Source organism: Xiphias gladius, chromosome 10 (assembly GCF_016859285.1).
Source record: "Xiphias gladius isolate SHS-SW01 ecotype Sanya breed wild chromosome 10, ASM1685928v1, whole genome shotgun sequence".
In the NCBI taxonomy this organism is placed as follows: domain Eukaryota; kingdom Metazoa; phylum Chordata; class Actinopteri; order Istiophoriformes; family Xiphiidae; genus Xiphias; species Xiphias gladius.
The window spans coordinates 16,189,061-16,208,409 of NC_053409.1; the positions used below are offsets into that span (position 1 = coordinate 16,189,061).

A 19,349-nucleotide genomic window follows, 5' to 3' on the forward strand; every position below is an offset into this window, starting at 1 on the left:
CAAAGTGAATTGTTTAATCAGGCCTTTGCACCACATCTTTCTGAGCCCTTCTTGCAGGACGGTCACAAGAAGATGTGGAAATCGAAGCCTAAGCATACTGTGCATGTTGCCTCAGGGAGCTATGGTAAAAAGGGGTTATGGCATAAGGCAAAAATGACTGGAATCTCTCACTTGTTGCTAAGGGGCAAATCTTTCATGTCAGGCAGCTTTCATTTCAACATGACACGCCCTCCCGGAGGCACAGTATCCTCCATATGTCTGTGCACCACAGGTCTACAAAAAGTCAGCAGAGCCCCACATTACTGAGAAATGCGTCAATTGTAAATAGCGAGCATCTGAAGACTATGAGCACTGTGCTGCGATATTTGCCACAAGGGTGAGAGTGCATGAGTCTGGCTTGTCGCTACCAGAAGTAAGCTCCTACAGTATGAAGAGCCATATTAAAGTCTCCATCGTTCACCATTTTTTTCCTCACCTTCAGTTATGGATGGAAACAGATGACCGGGAAATTGCACCCTGTCTGACAAATGGCGGGATGGCACCGCTCCATGGGCTGCCCACCGGCAAACTACTGCTACTGAACGAAAGGACGGGAACAAATCGCCTCCCGGTGCTCCACTTACTGAGAATGCTCATCTCACAGAGGGACTGCAGTCAACTAGATTGGAGCGGGATGGAAAAACACTAGCTTGTGAGTGGGTTCCTGATGATGGGGTCAAGGGTAAGATGACATCTCATTCCAATCAGCTATCAACCTTAATTTGTTATTTTACTAAAGTGGCAGTCCATCAGAAAGGTGACCAGTGCATTTAGGACATTGCTGCATAATTCAAACAGTTAACTGGTAATATAGTATGAAACCACTTTACATTAAAAATAGTCTGTCATGGAAGTGGTAAATATTGTATTCCAAATATTCTATTCTATTGCTAGAGAATGATGAGCACAAAGGATTTTCTTTCCAGTTAGGACCTGATATACTTGAGCCCTGCAATGGGATTTGGCTATTCAATATTAGCTTAAATTGCTCCCTAGGGGAATGAGGGAGTTGGTAAGTTTTAAAAATAAAATTGGGGTAAAACAGGGAGGGGGAGTGGGGGCTCTTTGTTAGATTTAAATGCTGCGCTATGTTCTCTGTGACAGGCTGGTGGTAATTTATTGCCACAGCCATTACGGTTATTAGAAAACTCACTCAGGAAGACAAATGGCAGCCTGCCTGGTCGTTGGTCTTCCGTCAGAGCTGACAAGGGAGACGTGGCACTCTTGGCTATTGACATTTTCACACCTAAAGCCAAGCTCTGCCAGCTGTATTGCAATTCAAACCCCAACTTAATGGCAACCAACTAAATCATCAGCTACGAGGTACAGCCTTTTGGAATGGCCATTTCATGCGCAGATTTTTTTCCCCAGACTGACAGATTAAAACGAATCTTGCCATAAATAACTTCTATCACAAAGAGCCATTAGGAGAGACCGTTAGGAGTGTCTAAATTGAAGCCATTTCTTCTGTTTGACTGAAAGTGTAGAGCACAGAAGTTGGAGAAGGAGGAGGTTTGAGACAAAGGCTCTATGTTCCTATGTGCTTTTTCAATTTCAACATTTCTGAGGCTTATGAGTCATATTTCACTCAGTGGCCCAGAAAGAATGACAAATGATTTCAGTTGTTTTGCAGTGATTGAAAGTGAAAGGTGACACAGCTATCAGTGAGGGTTTTGGCCCCACAGTAACACCTTGTCTGGTAGCAGAAAATACAGTGATAAAAACAAAGGTTCACAAAAAAAAAATTAAAGTTTAAAGCCCTACGCATGCTGTAATTGTTGGGTAGAATGTAAAATTCACTTATGGTACAATTTAGTTATCCTTTATCCTAGGGAGGACAAAAAGGTTTGACCTGGTCATGACATCAAAATATTTTAAGCATAAATGTTCTTAGAAAAGGCCATGGCAATTAGCCTATTGCATTGTGCATTATGTGATATATAGGTTAAAACTATCGTGAAAGGATGGTGCCATTTGCTTGTCTGATTATCGCGATTATCACGGTGTGTTTTGTGCAAGTGGAGATTTTAGAATAAGAGCTGCACTAGAAGAACTGTAAAGAGGTCACTGATAATAATAAGATTCATCCTGTAGGGACCCTGAATACCCAAAGCATATTTGATAGAAATATAGGGCTTTCTCTTTGTGATACTTTGTCATGTCATACTTTGTCTGGCCATTGGGAAATTTTGACCTGTTAGTGATGCTAGACAAAAGTTCATGGGGTCATCGAAAACAAATCCCTCACTTAACCATGTTGCAGGGGACTCTGACCAGCAGTTTTCCAAGACTTCTTGCTCTGGAGAAAAACAGTGTCGGACAAACATACGGACAAATGGACAAAGAGACAGTCGCAACAACAGAAAAGAAAACCCAACACAGAGAAAGGAGCATAGTTATGTAATTGTGGAGGAGTTTTGTTTTTTTTTTGTCTATAGACTAACCAACATTGACCACTCTTAGTCCATCTGCTTACTTGGGCAAAAACACTGCTTGGCCCGGGACAGCAGTCCAAAGAAATCAGTTAGAAATTAAGTGAATTAATAACAATGCCATTTCATGTCAAATAAGCATACTCTTTCATTTCAAGAAAACACTATATTTTACTTTAAAACCGATACTACAGAATATGAGATTAAATACTAAAAATGTACTGTATATGGTGGCCTACTGTGTGCTAGTAAATATGGAGAAGGGTTGTATGAATATCATACGGTAATTGTAAAGCCCGGTACTCTAACACTGACATGAATTCCTGAGAGGCCACAGAGTGTTGAGTAGCAGTGTGTTGAACTGCGAATGGAATGTCATGTGAAGGGGAATGCTGGATACATAAGAGTAATGGTGATGATGAGACTGCACTGATAGCTTCCACAACAGTGTAGTTTGTGGCATGTTTGTGCGTTTGTCAAGGGAAAGGGTAATATACAGCACAGAGGCTGGTTCCATTACCTTTTGTGAGGAAGCAGCAAGCCAACTGTGTTGTACCAGAACAATTATGACATTTCAAATTGCAAGACTGCCACCATTGACCTGTAGCTCATAACAACACTGAGACTTTCCTGGTCACAAACTGATTTAATTTTGGCTTAAAAGGCAGGATAAGAATAGAGGTAGGCCGACATATTGTGACATGTGCGTTCTCCATGCTAGGCTTTTATTGAAGAAATGTATTGGTTTAGCGAAGGCCAAGGTTCAGGGCAGACTGGGGTTAAGTGCCATTCCCTGACAGCTCAGATGAGAAAGTGATGTGCACTGTGGGAGGTCACTGTGTGTCAGTCTGCCAGCTAACACTGGCTCACTGGAAACCCGGCACACTCCATTTAACTTCACAGGGCGTGCGCATCCTGCATGTCTCACAAACAGACACACAAATACACACATATTGAGGCCTTTGCTCCCTTAGCCTCTTCTGCATGGCCTTGCAGTGCTCCCTGCCTCCCATAGCCTTCCTAGGAAGCCAGAGTCACTCTGCCTCATTAGGGTAATTGAGACAGGTCCTCCCAAGACTAAAGAGCTGCTGAATTGCTACCCACTCGCGCATTTAAAAGACCACTTAATCAAGCCCTTGTGTGTCTATGTTTTATTCTCTCTCTTGCTCATCATTCCCCTCCTCTATTTTGTCATACTTTGCTTTCAATCTCTTTTTTCTTCCATTTGTCTGTGTCAGGTCATTGAGTGGGATACAGTGAAGCGTCTGTGTACTGCTAATTGCCAGTAAGGAAATGATCTAGGGGGTTTTCTGTCTCTAGACTACAGTCCCCTGGTGCTGAGAAGGCCTCTGGTCCATGGACGTGTGAATGGATGACAGCAAAGAAAAAAAATGCTGATCTGTGGATGTTGTGTGGAAGAAGGGAGGGGGTAGAGATTGAGTGAGGGAGGAGAGGAAAATCCACCACCTCAGCGATTCTGGGGGCCCGGCTTCTCTGAGCTGACAAAGACACCGAGATTGCGGCCAGAGGTTGTCTCAGTGAGGCAAGGGGAGCCAGAGCACCCGTCATGTAACAAGTTAGATTTAGCAATACTGCTGGGTCAAGTCAGACCCAAATTGAAGTTGGAGTCATGGCTGGCACCACACTGCTCACCTCTTCCTCCATCTGAACACAAATTAGTGCCTTGTGCAAGTGTCTGCGTACATGCACTTTATTTACACACACACACACACACACAATTCAAAACAAAAGTGACTATCCTAAAGATGCTGGAGGAGAGATAGATGTATTGTATTTTCTCTCAAGGCTTTACACAAGCCTGTGTCCCAAGTAGATGAGGACAAAACTGAGATGCTGTTTGTCTACTCTCATGAAATAAGGCAATCACAATGCAGCATGTTCAACAAACTACCTAGCGCAAAACAGGGAAAAGGGGGGAGAGTGTCACCACTGAGACTTCTCTCTTTAATCATGCCCTATTTCTTTCTCTATTTCTGTCTCTCTCTCTTTTACTCTAACACTCACTATATAATTTTTTTTTACTAACATTCTCTTTTTCTTTCCATTTTTCTTATTTCCCTAGCTCCACACATAGCTCTCTCCCTTCCTTCTCTCTTATCAGAGACAGGCTGGAAACAGAAGCGAGATAAGGAAACGCTAAAGCCAATACAAGGTGTGGTGGTCGAACACCCAGGCAGATTTGTCATTGACACATTTGTCAGTTAACAATGGCAAAGGCGCAGCTCAAACTGGTAAATGGGAACAGAAACAATGAGATGAATTTCTTCTCATAATGCATTATGGGCCCTGCAGCATTAAAAGCTAGATCCAGGCACATACAGCTCATCCCCTGAGGTGTGGCAGGACAAATTACTAAAATGGAGCTGCTACTGCATACCTTAATCAGTTCCTGTCACTCAATCACTCAGACAGACACACAAGCACACATTTACACATCTGCTTCATCACTCCCCTGTTTCACTTTCTGGAAAGTGGAGGCCTTAATGGTTGTGTGTTCCAAACGTTTTCGTGCATTCATTTCTGGTATTAGATTTGACTCTTTCTACAAATTCCAACTCTACTGTCAACCATGCTGGTGTAACTGAAGGATTGATTGTCAACTACAGTGCTTGACACCTGTTTCAATGCAATTTAGACATGGGATAATCGAGTATTATTAACAGGTTACATCTTTCTTTCTCTGAAAAATAACTATTTTAGGGCTTTATTTCTTTCTGGTTTTCTAAGCCAACTGCAGGCAATAATTTGGACAATCTGTTGATGACATTAAGTTTTATTCATTCTGCTTTCATTATGAAGTGTTTTGGTATCATAACTGAATTGACTATATTGGGTTAATGTTCTGTTATGCTGCAACTGTTAAAATAATTGCACCAACTTAAACTTCTTTGGTCAAGTCTCATCTGTGGTTGACAAAGTTGCACACTCAGTGTCACCATCAGGGATAATGTGTTTCAGAGATGGCTCACCAATAATTGCTGCTATTTTGTCATCTATGGATGACACTTAAGTACCCTGCAACCCATCTGTGGCAATAATGTCTGTCAGTGTGCTGCAATTTGTGGACTTGTTTTTTAAGGTCAAGCTATTTTTTCTTCACCTCTGCCACAGTTTTTATTATAGGTGAAACAGTGTTGACAGCATTCATCAACTGCCCCCATGCTGTCTGTTTTTCCCCTTTGGAAATGCCATGTGTAAAAGTGCTAATTAACAGATTTTTATTTAGCTGAACCTCAACTAGCTCAACATCATTGTCTGAGAAGTTTTTTTTGTTCTTGCTCATTATTTTCACAAGCAATCCTCAATTTAGGCTAGTAGGGCATATTACAGAGCAATAAACAAACAAAACGTAGTCTCAGTTAAAATAGATACAGGTCTGGTACAGAATGGGAGGGTTAGTAGGGGTTAGTGAACAAAAATTGATTCACATAAGAATCTCAATTCTTATCTTCTACAATTCCAAATCGATTCACAAATGCTGAAAGTCAATTTTTATAATAATGTTAGCAGAGTGAAGCACCAAACTTCAGCACTAACAAATAAGATCAGCTGACCAACTCAGATTGCAGCACTTTACAAAACTTCAACTAAGTCTGGTGGGGGGATGGAAATAACTCAGAGAAATAACTGCAGTCTGCAGTCTGTTTCATTTATAAAGCCCTGCACCTGTGCAGCATTTTGGTTAAAGATGGCTTTCCCCCAGTACTAAGAGTGCAGCAGAAATGCTGTTTTCCACCGCTGGACACAGACCACCCTTACTCCAGAACACACACACACCAACTTCTGTTTTTACAAAAACATTCAACCAGTGATGTTGGTCAGTAAATTATACTATGATTTCATTATTTTAATACAGGAAGAAGACTATATTATGCTTCCAAGTAATTGTAGTTAACTTAAAGAAAAGCTGCATTCAAAACAATCAAGCATTGTTTTGAATCAAGAATCGATTCTGAATCAAATCATGACACTAATAATTGGAATTGACTTGAATTGTAAGATTGCCAAAGATTCCCACCCCTCTTAAGCAGAGTTCAAGAAGGATTGGAGGCTGTAAATATCTTCAAATTACATCCCCGTAACCTAGATTATTTCCCTACACATCGGAGGGAAGCTGGTTCTGTTCTGCAGAAAAAGCCAGAGTTTTGTTACAGTAAAATGTAAATTCAAATGTAAATTTATCATCGAATCAGATGCCAAGGTGTTTTTGTGATCCTTGCAATATTAAAACTAGTCACACTAGAGATGCAGAATTCTGTAATCTATATCTCTAAATTGCAATAACAACATGAATTTAGTTTTATATCCATTATATACTGCTAAATAAACACCAAGTTAAGGAAGATAGGAGCATCTTGTAGTACATGGCATGAGTTTTGTAACTTCTCATGGTTAACTGGAAAGAAACAACAAAACAGTGTAAAACATTATCATCTGCATATTGTTATATTTTAAACACCCTCAGTGGTGTGTGGCAGGTGTCAGGAACTAATCTGTCACTTCCCTCACATTCTGATGAATATCTGATGAATAGCTGATGAACCAGTTACAGGCATTTCTGCTGCTTAAGTCAAAAGGGGATAATATTTGTAAAATCAAATGATCAAATGCATTAAAATCTTTTGATAAATATGTGTAATGTCAAAACGAGTCATTAGATAATGTAAAACTAAGGTAACAACTGAGACAGGGCTATAATTGACTCTATGACTAGACAGATGTGGACACACAATGTAATGCTCTGAGAAGAACTGATTAATTAATGACAAGCTAATCAAGTATTTTTGGCAAGAATACTTGGACATTGGGCAATACAGAACTTACTGAGGTCACTGCTATCCCCAAATTCTGCAACCTCGTAAGTCGATTTCCAAATATATGTAACTGTGAATTGCAGAAATTAGAAATTAGAAATTGGAAAGATTAGAAATGTATTTGTAGATGAGCCTGTTCATGTACGAGCAGATGAAGAACAGGTGGGTTTTATTATTGTTCACTACTTATAGGTGTGTGTACACATGCTTCATTAATATCAACTGCCTTGTATGTACAGGTAGCTCATATACCTTGATTTTGTTCTATGCAGGCTTTGACAAATATAGCCCCATGAACTTCAGTGGCCTCTTTCTCCCAACAGCCCACCAGAGACAAACACTGCAAGTGTATTCTAGTCAGCCACCTGCCACTTTAAATTGCGTTTCAATCAAATGAATGGCCATGAGTCCTCTACTCCCTTAAAATGTTGCCATTTAGAATTATTGCTGCTCTGACAGGGTGAAGACTAGAGGAGAGCTTGGAGCATGACTCCCTTCAATATATCTTTGAAGCTTTCTCCTTTTGTCTTTAAACCAGTTAACAAAATATAACATTATTATATTTAAATCATATTTAAGAGTATGAGGGAAAAAAAACTCCTTTACATAGCAGCACTGAAGATTTTGTCCCTTAGTTCTACAAAGTTTTTTGTTTTTCTCTCAGATAGCTCCAACTAGCTCAATTAACTATTGATTAAATTTGTGGAACTGAATGTAAATAATTAACAAAAGTAAAGATAGCATCTGCAGCTCTGCAAACAACTTCAATACAGAGGCCTCTGTGTCTCTGATCAATAGGGCGTGGGTGGCATGCACAGCAGCCACTTTGAGGACCTTTGCAAGGTGGCCACAGAAACAGAAAATCACATTTTTATCAGACATCGCAGCTGTGTCAGCAAAAAACATCAAGCCCAGAGTAGTAATCAAGCAGTGGCTGTTTTATTGTAGATACCAGAGTCGGGCCTTTGACATTTAGACATAATCTAATTAATTCTTTGACGTCGCATACTAATAGGTAAATGAAAACTGATATTGATGTCGTTGAAATACTAAGGTGCAGTTGGAGTTTTTTTCTTATACAGTAACTCCACTGAGAATGATGTGCTCCAATGAAAATCTGTCATCCTAAAACCTGCTCTGAGGGAAGTGATAGCCTGGTTGTGACTAACAGATCCTGTGTAAGTAAAGATGTAACATACTGAGGAGAGAAAAGTGTAAAGCTCCTTGGGGAAGTACTGTATGGCACTATTGGGGGGAAATGAGAGAGGGCCTCTAGGTAACCCTATTTGAATATGAATGCCTCCCATGATCCACATCAAGGGCACTGAAAGGGGCACCTCTGTCTAGAAATACCTCCAACGGATGTAGTCGTGTATCCGCATATTTGTGTGTGTGTGTGCGTGTGTGTGGGTGCACAACTGATCACTCTGTGCAGCCATCAGCCACTGCATTATTCCAAGGTACTTTGTACAGTGCATTAATCACAGAGACCCTTGAGCGCTTCCATGGATCCAAATTTTCTGACCTTGAGGTTACAAGAAAGACATTAGTCCTGATCCATTCAAAGTATTGGAGAGAGGGAGGGGAGCAGAGAGAGGGGGCAGAAAAGCTTTCAAGGTAATGAAATTCTGCTATAATTTAAAGGAAAAGACTTGTGGGGACAAGCCTGAGCCTGACTTAGAAAAAAAAAAAAAAAAGATTAAATTGGATTTTTTTTCTTTTTCCCCTTTATTTTAAATTAGGCTTAAGTGCATGTGGGGGGTAGTTTTTCTTTCTCTTTTTTTTACGAACAAAAGCATGATAACAGCATTAACGTCCAGAATGAATCGAATCATTTCCAAACCAATTAACCTTTGACAGAATGGATGAGTGGACAGGAATGAGAATGGTGCATAGGGGAGGAGAGAGAGAGGTGGGTGGAGGAGAGTGGGCAGCAGTCTGCAGAAACAGGGTCTGGCTGTCAGGGACCTTTTTGGGGTGACTGCTTTCTGAGAGCATAGCATGAATCGGTGTAATGGGGCTTTCAGAGATACTCCAATCAGACCACCGCAGACATGCAAGTTAAAACCATGTTGCTGGTCTATCTGAATGTGGAAATGCTGGTTGAATATGCAGCAGACCTGTGTCATGCACATCTACTGTAAGAGCAGGGTATTGGTGAAAAAAAATAAGTAAAAGTGGGCACCAAGAGGTAAGCTGGGCACAGGATGCAGGGAGCAGGAGATGCTGAGGAACAGAGAGAACACCAGCCCAATCAGTCTCACCTCCTTCGTCCTCTTTGTGTCTGTCCTGTCCACCCTGACTGATAATAGAAGGAGTCTGCAGTTAACCCCACTTATTCTTTATGCTGGCTCTCGCTCCTTCTCTCTCTCTATTTCTATTCCTCCCTCCCTGGCTCACACACAGCTGCAGCCGGTCCATTAAGTTAATTAAAGGCTCCATTTTGAGCTGGAGCCCCTAGCAAATACGAGTGCCAATCAATAGATCTCTGGCTTATTTTGTGGGAGGGAGGGGTGACAGCACTGGTGCTGCATTCAGGGACATGATTTGTAGCCTTGGCAGACAAGCAATGTCCTTCTCTGTCTTGTCCTCTGTCTCTGTCTAATTTGGTAGCCACCCTGGCCCTTTCACGATCTCTTTCCCTCTCTTCACTGTGATGTCATCTATCACTTCTCTCTCCCTTCTCTACCCCCAGCCATCCACAGCTTTTTTCATCTGCCTACCAGGAGTCACAGTCCAGCGTTTCCTTACGAGAGGGTGTGTGCATCTGTTTTAGACACCATCTACAAAAGGGAGCCCGCTGTGTGGGGTTGCAGCTGGGGTTCAAGGTGAAGGAGGCTTGGGTGGGCAGTAGTGGAGCTGAGATCTACAGGGTTATGAGGAAGGTGATGTGAGCATCGGGATGACGAAAAAAAAGTAAAAGCGGGGCAGAGGGAGAGAGCCTTATGATGAGAGACTGCACAGCATTCCAAAGATCACAACACAGAATGAGAAGTTCATTTTTCATGTCAACAGCCATGTCTAAAAGTGTATATATATATAAGCTGTGCCATGCTGGTTCGAGGAGAGATGATCTTGAGATGCAGTTGTTTGCATGTCACAGCTATGCGTGGAACCTTCACAGATAAAGATAACCATTGCTGGTAATAGGGATCATGAAAAGACATGTAATCTATATGGCTGTAACTCTGAGCCCCATATAGGAGCTGGGTCACTTTGTTCCATACCCAAAGACAGAACTAAAGATGTTAGCAGTTTTATATTGATTCACTTTCAAAGTCGTCTTCAGAAATGAAATCTTCTCCAGTGATCCTCCATTTTTTCCAAATATCCATTTTTGCCATTGTCTCATACCACAGCAAGAGTTGAAGGCCCACAGGCTAAACAACCATCATCAGTTTCATGTAGTGTTCGTCTGCTATGAATAATGGCTGAGGGCGGCAGGCGGTGCAGCAGTTCAAGATCTTCAGACAAGCTTTCTCTGCTGGATGCCTCTGTTCCAACAGTCCCTCCATTCCTGCAGTCGCACCAGCAGCATGGCAGTGACGCAGCTCACCTGGCTTCTTCCCAGCAGTCATTCAACAATTCTCTCCCTCCAGGGAGGCAGCCCATACAGGCCTTAATGGTTAGCCAGTGTTGTTTGTTGAAGGCCTTTTTCTTCCGGCTCCTTCCTCTACTCCTCCTCTTTCTTTTCTCATCTCTCATTTTCAGTGAGGAAGCCTGGTGCTCTTTCAAATTCTCTAATCTAAACTCCCTCTTTCTCTCTTCTCTCTCCTCTGAGAGAAAGCCCAAGGGGGCTTGTTCATATTCGCTCCTCTTATTGTTTTTCATCTTTTTCCTTATGACACAGAACTACCCCCCCAGAGTATTTTTCAGGGAGCTGGAGAAAACGCGTGGTTAACCCCATTTTATTCTGTCTATTCAAAGGTTCCCCAACAAAACTCTCGTCCTCGCAGAAGATAAGAAACCATTCACACAGAGTAGGAGAAGGTGGTATGCATTCAACAGAAGTAGAAGGGAATGTCATTTGCTACAAGACTGTGGCATTCAAAAGAGCAGTGCATTTCTAAGCAATATGTTGCACCATATTGTGCAGTTTACAAAACAATGGAGGAGCTCACTTATAGAGGCATTTCTATGAAGTATCTGTTGTGAAAGTGCCATGCTGCTGTACTTTTGGCTAGCTATATGAAGTTTTCTTAGACGGGCTACTTTAAGCTTTCTCATTTCTGAATAGAACTTAATGAGATAATAAGCTTCTGTCAACCATGCACTATGTCTATTATGTTATAACAAATTAATAATTAGTAATTACTATTTAATTTATTAATGTACCATAGGCCATCGCCATAAAGTTCTCCATACTGCTCATCCATTTGCCTAATGTATGACAATTTACTGTTACATAAATGACAAATTTGTCAAGAGTAGCGCTCAGCTGTGAATTGACTCCATAGCAAAATGATGTACCCATGCCATGTAATATAGCTGTCAAAAGAAGAAGGTATGACACATAAAAATGTAAATGGTAAGACGGGGGGAAAGGACGGAGGGAGAGAAATAAGGCTCCTTTCCATTGCTGTTTCTGCAATGACCTCATCTCTCTGTCATCCCACTCTTTTGCTCTTGCTCGGTTTCATTCTCTGTCTCTCTATCTTTCACTTTCTCGTATCAAGCACACACTCCCACTATGTTGCTCAAGCACATGCTCCCTCATCCTCGGTCACCCTAACCACCTCATTTCTCCAGCCCTCCCTCCCCTCCAACTCTCAGTCTGTGCGTAATTCAATCATCCCAAGGAGATGGATATCCGTCCCCTAGGAGCGCTTACGCTCTCCATTTCCTAAAGCGCTTGATCAGATTAATTGATTGTCCCCCCTCATCTCTGCGCCCCTTCTGCCAACTGAGGCTTGGGTGGTGGCGGAGGGTGTGCAGAAATCAGGTTTGCATTGATATTTTTATAAAATGGCTTTTTCGTTCTGCCCCCAGACAGACCCCGTAAAAGGACAAAGGGAAATAGATAAAGAACATGAGCCAGGAGAAGGGGGGTGGTGGGTTACATGGGAGGGTGGAAGCCTGCAAAAACAGACAGGCAGGATTTATAAAGAGGACAAATCAACAACCTGGAGCATACAGTAGACACAGAGTTGAACATCAGATCAAGGGACAAGATAAAGCAGATACGGGATCAATGACAGAAAATAAACAAGGCTGTTTAGGGGGTGTACAGTACATGTGAGGTGTGTGCCTGCATCTCTGTACCATGATGTTTGGCTGCGAGCCTGCAGATCACACCAACGGGTAGAGATGGGAGAGTCCCACAGGGAACGCAAGGAGACCTCAACTCATCCATTATACCTGAGAGCCAAGCGGCTAGCATGTCTCCTGATTGCTGAGCCCCTGTGGAGCTGTCTCTCTCTCTCTATCTTTCTCTATCACTCTTTCTCTCTATCTCTCTCTTTTTGGCACTGGGGATCGTAGTAGATTTCGCTGCTGTTCCAGGCCTTTGCCTTCTACGCTGTGACAGGGGCCAAATACACACACAAACATACATGCGCTCATGCACACACACGCACAAGCACACAAACACACAGGCACACAAATACACGGGTACACAAATACACATAGAGGATAGGAACTCACTCGTCTCTCTCTCTTATCTTTCTGCCGCACATGTTCCCCATACGTGTAAAGCTTTTACCTGAGCGCGCCATTACAGCTGAGGTTTTTACCTCTGGAGAGCCAAATTACCTTTCAGATGCAACCTTCGCTTTTTCAACTTGCCCTTGACATTTAGTTCACTTGCATTTCCCCTGTACATATAGACTCAAACACACAATGTAAAACCTTTTGCACACAGCAGCATGCAAGCACGCACACAGAAACACATGCACACACAAATTCACTAAGTTTCATGTCCCCAGGGTCACAAGTCTTTATCGGTTAGACCTCACACATTTTCTACATATTCTTATTGTTGTACATTATCTTCTATATACAACAAATACTATATTTTTGCAGGATAGAACACATAGCTTACGCAGGATCATACTGTAACCACAGGGTACAGCATGTTCTTTTAAGATGCAAATCTTTCATACTTGGCAATAACAGGTAAGGCCTACTTTACATTTGTTTTATAAGAAAGGAACTGGTAACCGGTTTTAATGTTATGGCTCATCGGTGTAAGAGGGATGCTAAACCAACACTAATGGATCCAAACACAGGATGTTTTGAGAGCATAAAATAGGATTAGGGCTGCAGAAATATTTGTAAATAATTAGAAATTGATGTATTTTCTTTTCACAACTAATCATGTACTTTATTAAAACCCTGATATGGAATTTTCTTGATATTATCATTGATTTAAATTACCACCTGTTAAATTAATTGGTTGGTATCTGCTGATCCCACTGAGAATCAACACCAAACTCTGCAGTTACAGTATATGCAAGTTGTTTGCAAGACTGCTCACATAAGCCAATTCTATGCTGTCTGCCCAGCGTGAAAGGGTGGACAGCTTTACTTATTGAGGGATAAAGCCAAAGCGACTGAGATATATTTTTAGTTAGTGGGCCTAACTAAAACTACAGCACCTTACATTTCAAATGTAACAATAAAGAGGATTCCAAGACTCAAAAATTAATTTTGCTTTGTTGCTTTGTTTAAATGTTGTTGCTGATCAGTGTATATTTGTTGTAATTTGGATGGCAATAAGTAGAGAGCTGGGGCTAGCATTACATTGCTCTATTGATAGCACTAGTCTCTTCCTTTCTTTTAAAACAAATGTAAAGCAAGCCTTGGAAATGGGGACATGCAACTTAGTGTGTGTATATATATATATATATATATATATATATATATATTTCATTTATGTACACATACATACAATCATATATTACAGTACATACAGTATAATTTAAGGACCAAAACGTGATCGTTATAATGATTATGACAGTATATGATCACAGCTGCAAAACTAGGATCCCTATTTGTTTGGTTGCAGCACTATACGCAGCAAAATTGATGCTGAGAGTAGACCCTCCACTACCATCAAAGAATGTTAGGGAAAACACAAGAAATTGTTTCCCCAGTAGGTTATGACGAAACTGATTTTCCACCAGAATATTAAACCACGCAACAACAATTGCCTGAAGCCCACTGCTGGGCAACTATGGTGTGAGAGGGGAAATGTTAATGACATGCAGCAGATGATTCATCGAGTGCACAGAAACACATGCTGCTGCTCCCTGCTGCTCGGAGGGGGAATGACCATGTAAGTGGAGAGAGGGAGAAAGGAACTTCTGTATGTGCACCTGTACAAAGGGGATGCTGATATTGATTGTACAGACTTGTTTGACTAAATATGCGGCCTGTTTGTATGTTTCATGGTCAGTTTGAGAAGTGAGTTGCATTGGTTCTTTGCTGCTGCGCAGAGGCAAGCATGTACACATAACATCTTTGTAGGATGGAAGTTGAACCCCGGACCTGAACACATAGACGCTCATCAATGCAGACAGTCAAACTGATACGCACATACACACACAAATATACACATGTGAGCACAAGCAAACATCTACATGCGAGCAAACACACTCTGAGTACTCAGCCCACAAACTAAATCAACACACCATTTATTTTTCTTTCCGAAAGACTCTCTCTCTTTCTTACTTTCTCAAGACTTTTTATTTGCTAAGGGGCTGAGCTCTCAGACTGGGATTGATCCTTAGCTGCCTTCTTGAACCTGTGCCCCGAGGGCAGCTCAGCACAAACATGCAGCAACCCCTCTCCACTTACTCCAATCATGGTTACACTTTCTGTTACACTATACCCACATATATGACCACACAACAGATGCATGAAACAAGTTCCGACCATCTCCACCTGGACTGTTTTAAACATGCAGGAGGCTGATGAAGACTAATTTTAATAAAAAGGATTTATCGCCTCCATTAAAACAGACACTGCTTTATAGAAAACACTCCACAGACACTTGTTCACAATCAGAGTGCAAACCTAAGAGTCACAATGGGCTTGAGAAATAAACTCTTCTTTTGACATTTTTAAAATGACTAGCGTTTGTATAAGTATTGGGGGAAAATCGATAAGCATAACAGCCACACTGGATATGACAGCAACAATTTCATACACCAGATACCATTTGCTGAGTGCTTTTTCATGGGCAAAGCACAAAAGAAATCCATTATTTTTTGCGTATGCAAAGATTCATTTGAACATTTTACATTAATAATTCACACAAAGAAAGATGCTTTTACAGTGTTTTCACCTGAAGACAGACAGCTAACTAGTGAGAAAGCTCTCTCGCCCACCCACCCTTCCTTCTCTCTTTGAAGTCGGAAAAAAGGAAGGAAAAGGGCATAATTTGTTTGATTCATTTATCGTTGCTCACTATGAATAAATGTCATTAAGAGTGGTTGCTGCAAGGCGGTTGTGAAGTTATGGAGTAACTGGCAGCATAGTGGGAGCTGAAATAAAGCAATATGGTGATTACAAGAATGCATCCATCCCACACACACTGTGCCAGTCAGGAGCCTAATGGCTCTTTGGAGGCTTATGTGATGAACCACACATATATACTGTATAGTAAATACACAGATACATACATATATACCATTCAGCCACACCATTAAAAATGGTAGCTGGTTTTAATGTTGTGGCTGATCAGTGTATGATTGATATGTTCTGTGAGACAGGTGAAGAATTCAAGTCAGCTAATCTACACTGCCTCCTACAGGATGACAGCTCATATTGGACCTGTGAGAATGAGAAACTGTCATCATCACCTTCAGCCATGTTGATAATGATGACGATAAATGGTGTTTGCACAGCACCCATCAAGCTTTCATATTCAACCACCACAACTGCTTGACAGCAGAGGTGGACTCAAGCAGAAGATTGTGTACGAAAACTACTGTATCTTGGAGTTGAATGTCATTGTAAATGAAAAATGATTGGGTGTTCTCTGACAGATACTTTTTTTCATGGCCTGATTGATATTTTTTCTTTGCAAGCTATTGTTAGTTCCCAATAGCTTTGCATTTGCCTTTAAAGGTTATTTAGGGAACCCATCCCCATTCCAACTTCCATTGTTCCCTGATGGCAAATTTAGCACCCTAGCCTTTTTGTCAATACCGTGTGAAAACCAGAAGCATTAGTCAATCCTTAGCAATGGGCAGCGCCCCTACCTTCCATGCAATGCGGTTGCCTTTGGTGTCATGCTCCAGTGCCATAGGAAACTCTCCGCGCTCATAGAACTTGCGAAAGATGGTTGGTTTAGAAGGGCGCTCCCGAAAAGCCCCTGCAGCCGGAGGACCCACCACCTGGTCAGACACAAAGGAGAAAATGGGAGTGAAGAGAAAAAAAGCTAAATAGAGAAATAAACAAAATGGGACATACACAACAAGTGAGTGTTGTCTTATGAAATCAGAATTGACTGTGTTTTCTCCTACAAGAATAGAATCACTCCCACTGCCTTTTCTTAAAAGTAATTCAGGGAGACACATGTGCCTGCTTCTCTGCTCCTCCAAGGAAGGTAAAACACAGATAGTGTGCACTTGTGTGTACATATGTGTGTGCGCGTTGGCCCTGTAGCCAGAGGCACTGCCAGAGGCATTGTTAGGATCATCTTTTCTCTGCCTCCATTTTGGATATGTGCTATTACTGTGCCACTGAAAGCCAATGGGACTCCTATCACATCAGCCACAGTGTCTGCTGCTACTGTTGTGGGAGCCATACAACAGATGTAAGTAAATGCAACACACTGAAGTAGACACGGGAGGGAGTGAAGATTTTAAGATTAGAAAAATGAATGTATAATTTTAATACTGTCTTCTACAGGGCAAAAAAATTGTGTTACTATTTTTAATTTCAAATTTACAAAAATGTTATTAACATGTGGAAAGATAATACACAGGCCCCAAAAGGACCAATTACCAAATAATACCTACAAAGGAACACTTATACTCCATCAACAGTGACCAAAACTTCTCAGTGAAGACCCAATGGTGAGATTGTTCAAGTGGGAGTCACTCATGTACTTGAGGAATCGGATTTATTTGATTGAAAACATTAGGGCTTTGCAAACAGCATGTTCTAGTGGACGAATGACAGAATGTTGGAGCCAATCTTTTCCCTGTCTGTGTCTCTTGTGTGCATCCTCTGCCATCTGTGTCGCGCTGCCACATGACTGGCAGATGTGTTGCTGTCATTAATCCTCAGATTACCACCCACTGAGAAACAGAATTTGCCACAGCAGCCCACAGGCAGAGCAAAGTGGGACTGGGATGTGTTATCTTTGGCAGGACTGACTAAGATTGGTGTGCAACTTGAAAGATTTTAGAGGTTTTAGTCTATTACTATGATTCTACCCAACGGTAGTTTAGATTTTTATGTTACATCATTCACTAGTGTTGCCTGTTTGTTGCATAATTCAAAAACAAAATAGATATTGAAAAGCCTAGAACTGGAAATGTAGCTCAGGAAAACCGTCACCAAGGAACGATGTAACATGGATCAAAGTTTAAGTTGCATGTGCGACATGATATAGCTGCTGCCAGTATAGCTAGGCTCAAGAGAAACAAGAAGAGAGGAGAGACTATTGTGAGGTACCCTGAGCACGTGTATCTGAGCGCTCAGTGCATTTAAACAGCCCTAATGCACCGTGGGATTGCAGTGCAGTCATTTCAAATGAATTCGTTTGGAGCATTTGTTTACCATTCCAGGGAATACTGAATAATATTATGCTGAATTAATAGGTACAGGTTTGTATACCTCCAGGAGAAAGACTACCCAAACAAAATGTCTGTGACTAACAATGCATGTAAAACACAGGAAAAGGCCCTTTGCAGTATGTCCTACTGTACTAGCAGAAAATAAATCCCTCACAACAAGTAATACATGTATGACTGCAATCATCTTTTAAGACCCATCTCTTAATTTAGTTGCAATGGTGTGATTAATAATGAACGATAACAAAAAATGTTACACCAATTGTTTTGTAAAACCCGTAAACTGTGCACTTCTTAAAAAGAGATTGCTCCTCGTTTTCCTTTTATTAGATTTTAATCAGTCAATAATTGCTTGAATTGTTTTAACTTAGCATCATCACGAATAGTCACATGTCTGTATGCGTCATTACAATACTGCTTCTATCGTATCCAGAGAAAAATATACAGTAAGTTAATGTGAGAATGCAATGCTTTTTGTTGTTCCATTTTGACGCAGCATTTCTCACTATTATCTGTCTGTCTTCCCACTTTTCTCTGTCTATCCCTGTTCATTCCTTTCACAGGAGTTGTTTTGCAGTCCTAGCAGTGGAAATAGGACGCAGTAAAGCTTGCAAGATCAGTACTGCTCCAGCCTGCAGGAGTGACAAAGCTCTCATATCCAGGTAGCGACGACGGCAGTTGAGCCACTCTGCACAGGGAGGCTAAAAATAGCTCAGACCGGGCAGTGGGGAGAGAATGAACCCAGACTGCATTGACTGGCTGAGCAGCTTTTATGGTCAGGAATGATGACACTGCAGTCATTTCCATGGCCAGTGTTCATAGCTGAAGTTTTGCAAGCGTCATAGCTATTTCCCCGTTTTCTATCCAATTATGATCACTTGCACAACAACAGCCTGAAAGATACATATACATGCATGCACACTGGCATATTTCTTGTGGCACTAACCTCAGGAAAAAGCCAAACACAGAAGCCCTTTCCTCCGCCACTGATATTGGCTGCTGTTCCTAGCAGCTTAAGGAGAACTGTAATAGGAACAGTGTTGTGGAGAGATTATCACCTGCTGGTTTCCTTGTGCCAATCCAATGATCTCCCTGCTCCTGTTCTGCCATTCATGACATTCAGGTCTAAAGCTCCAGCATGCTGAGAGAAAAACCACTACCACTGAAGCCTAAAGTAATAGCTATACCCACTAAGCTAGTTTGTCTTAGCGCAGCCTAACAAACACTAGAGTATGTTACTTTCTTGTGTTTTGTAGCCATCTGAGAAACTTCATGAACTTATGGACAGAGCATGA

General features: G+C 41.4%; 1 protein-coding gene across 1 annotated transcript in view; it reads right to left on the reverse strand.

Annotated features, from left to right (window-relative positions):
- pacrg (PARK2 co-regulated) overlaps window positions 1–19,349 on the reverse strand; it is a 122,524-nt gene that overhangs the window by 88,091 nt on the left and 15,084 nt on the right. The window contains exon 2 of the mRNA XM_040137663.1: window positions 16,513–16,647. Within this exon, the coding sequence (XP_039993597.1) occupies window positions 16,513–16,647 (135 nt within the window). The remainder of the gene's footprint in view (window positions 1–16,512; window positions 16,648–19,349) is intronic.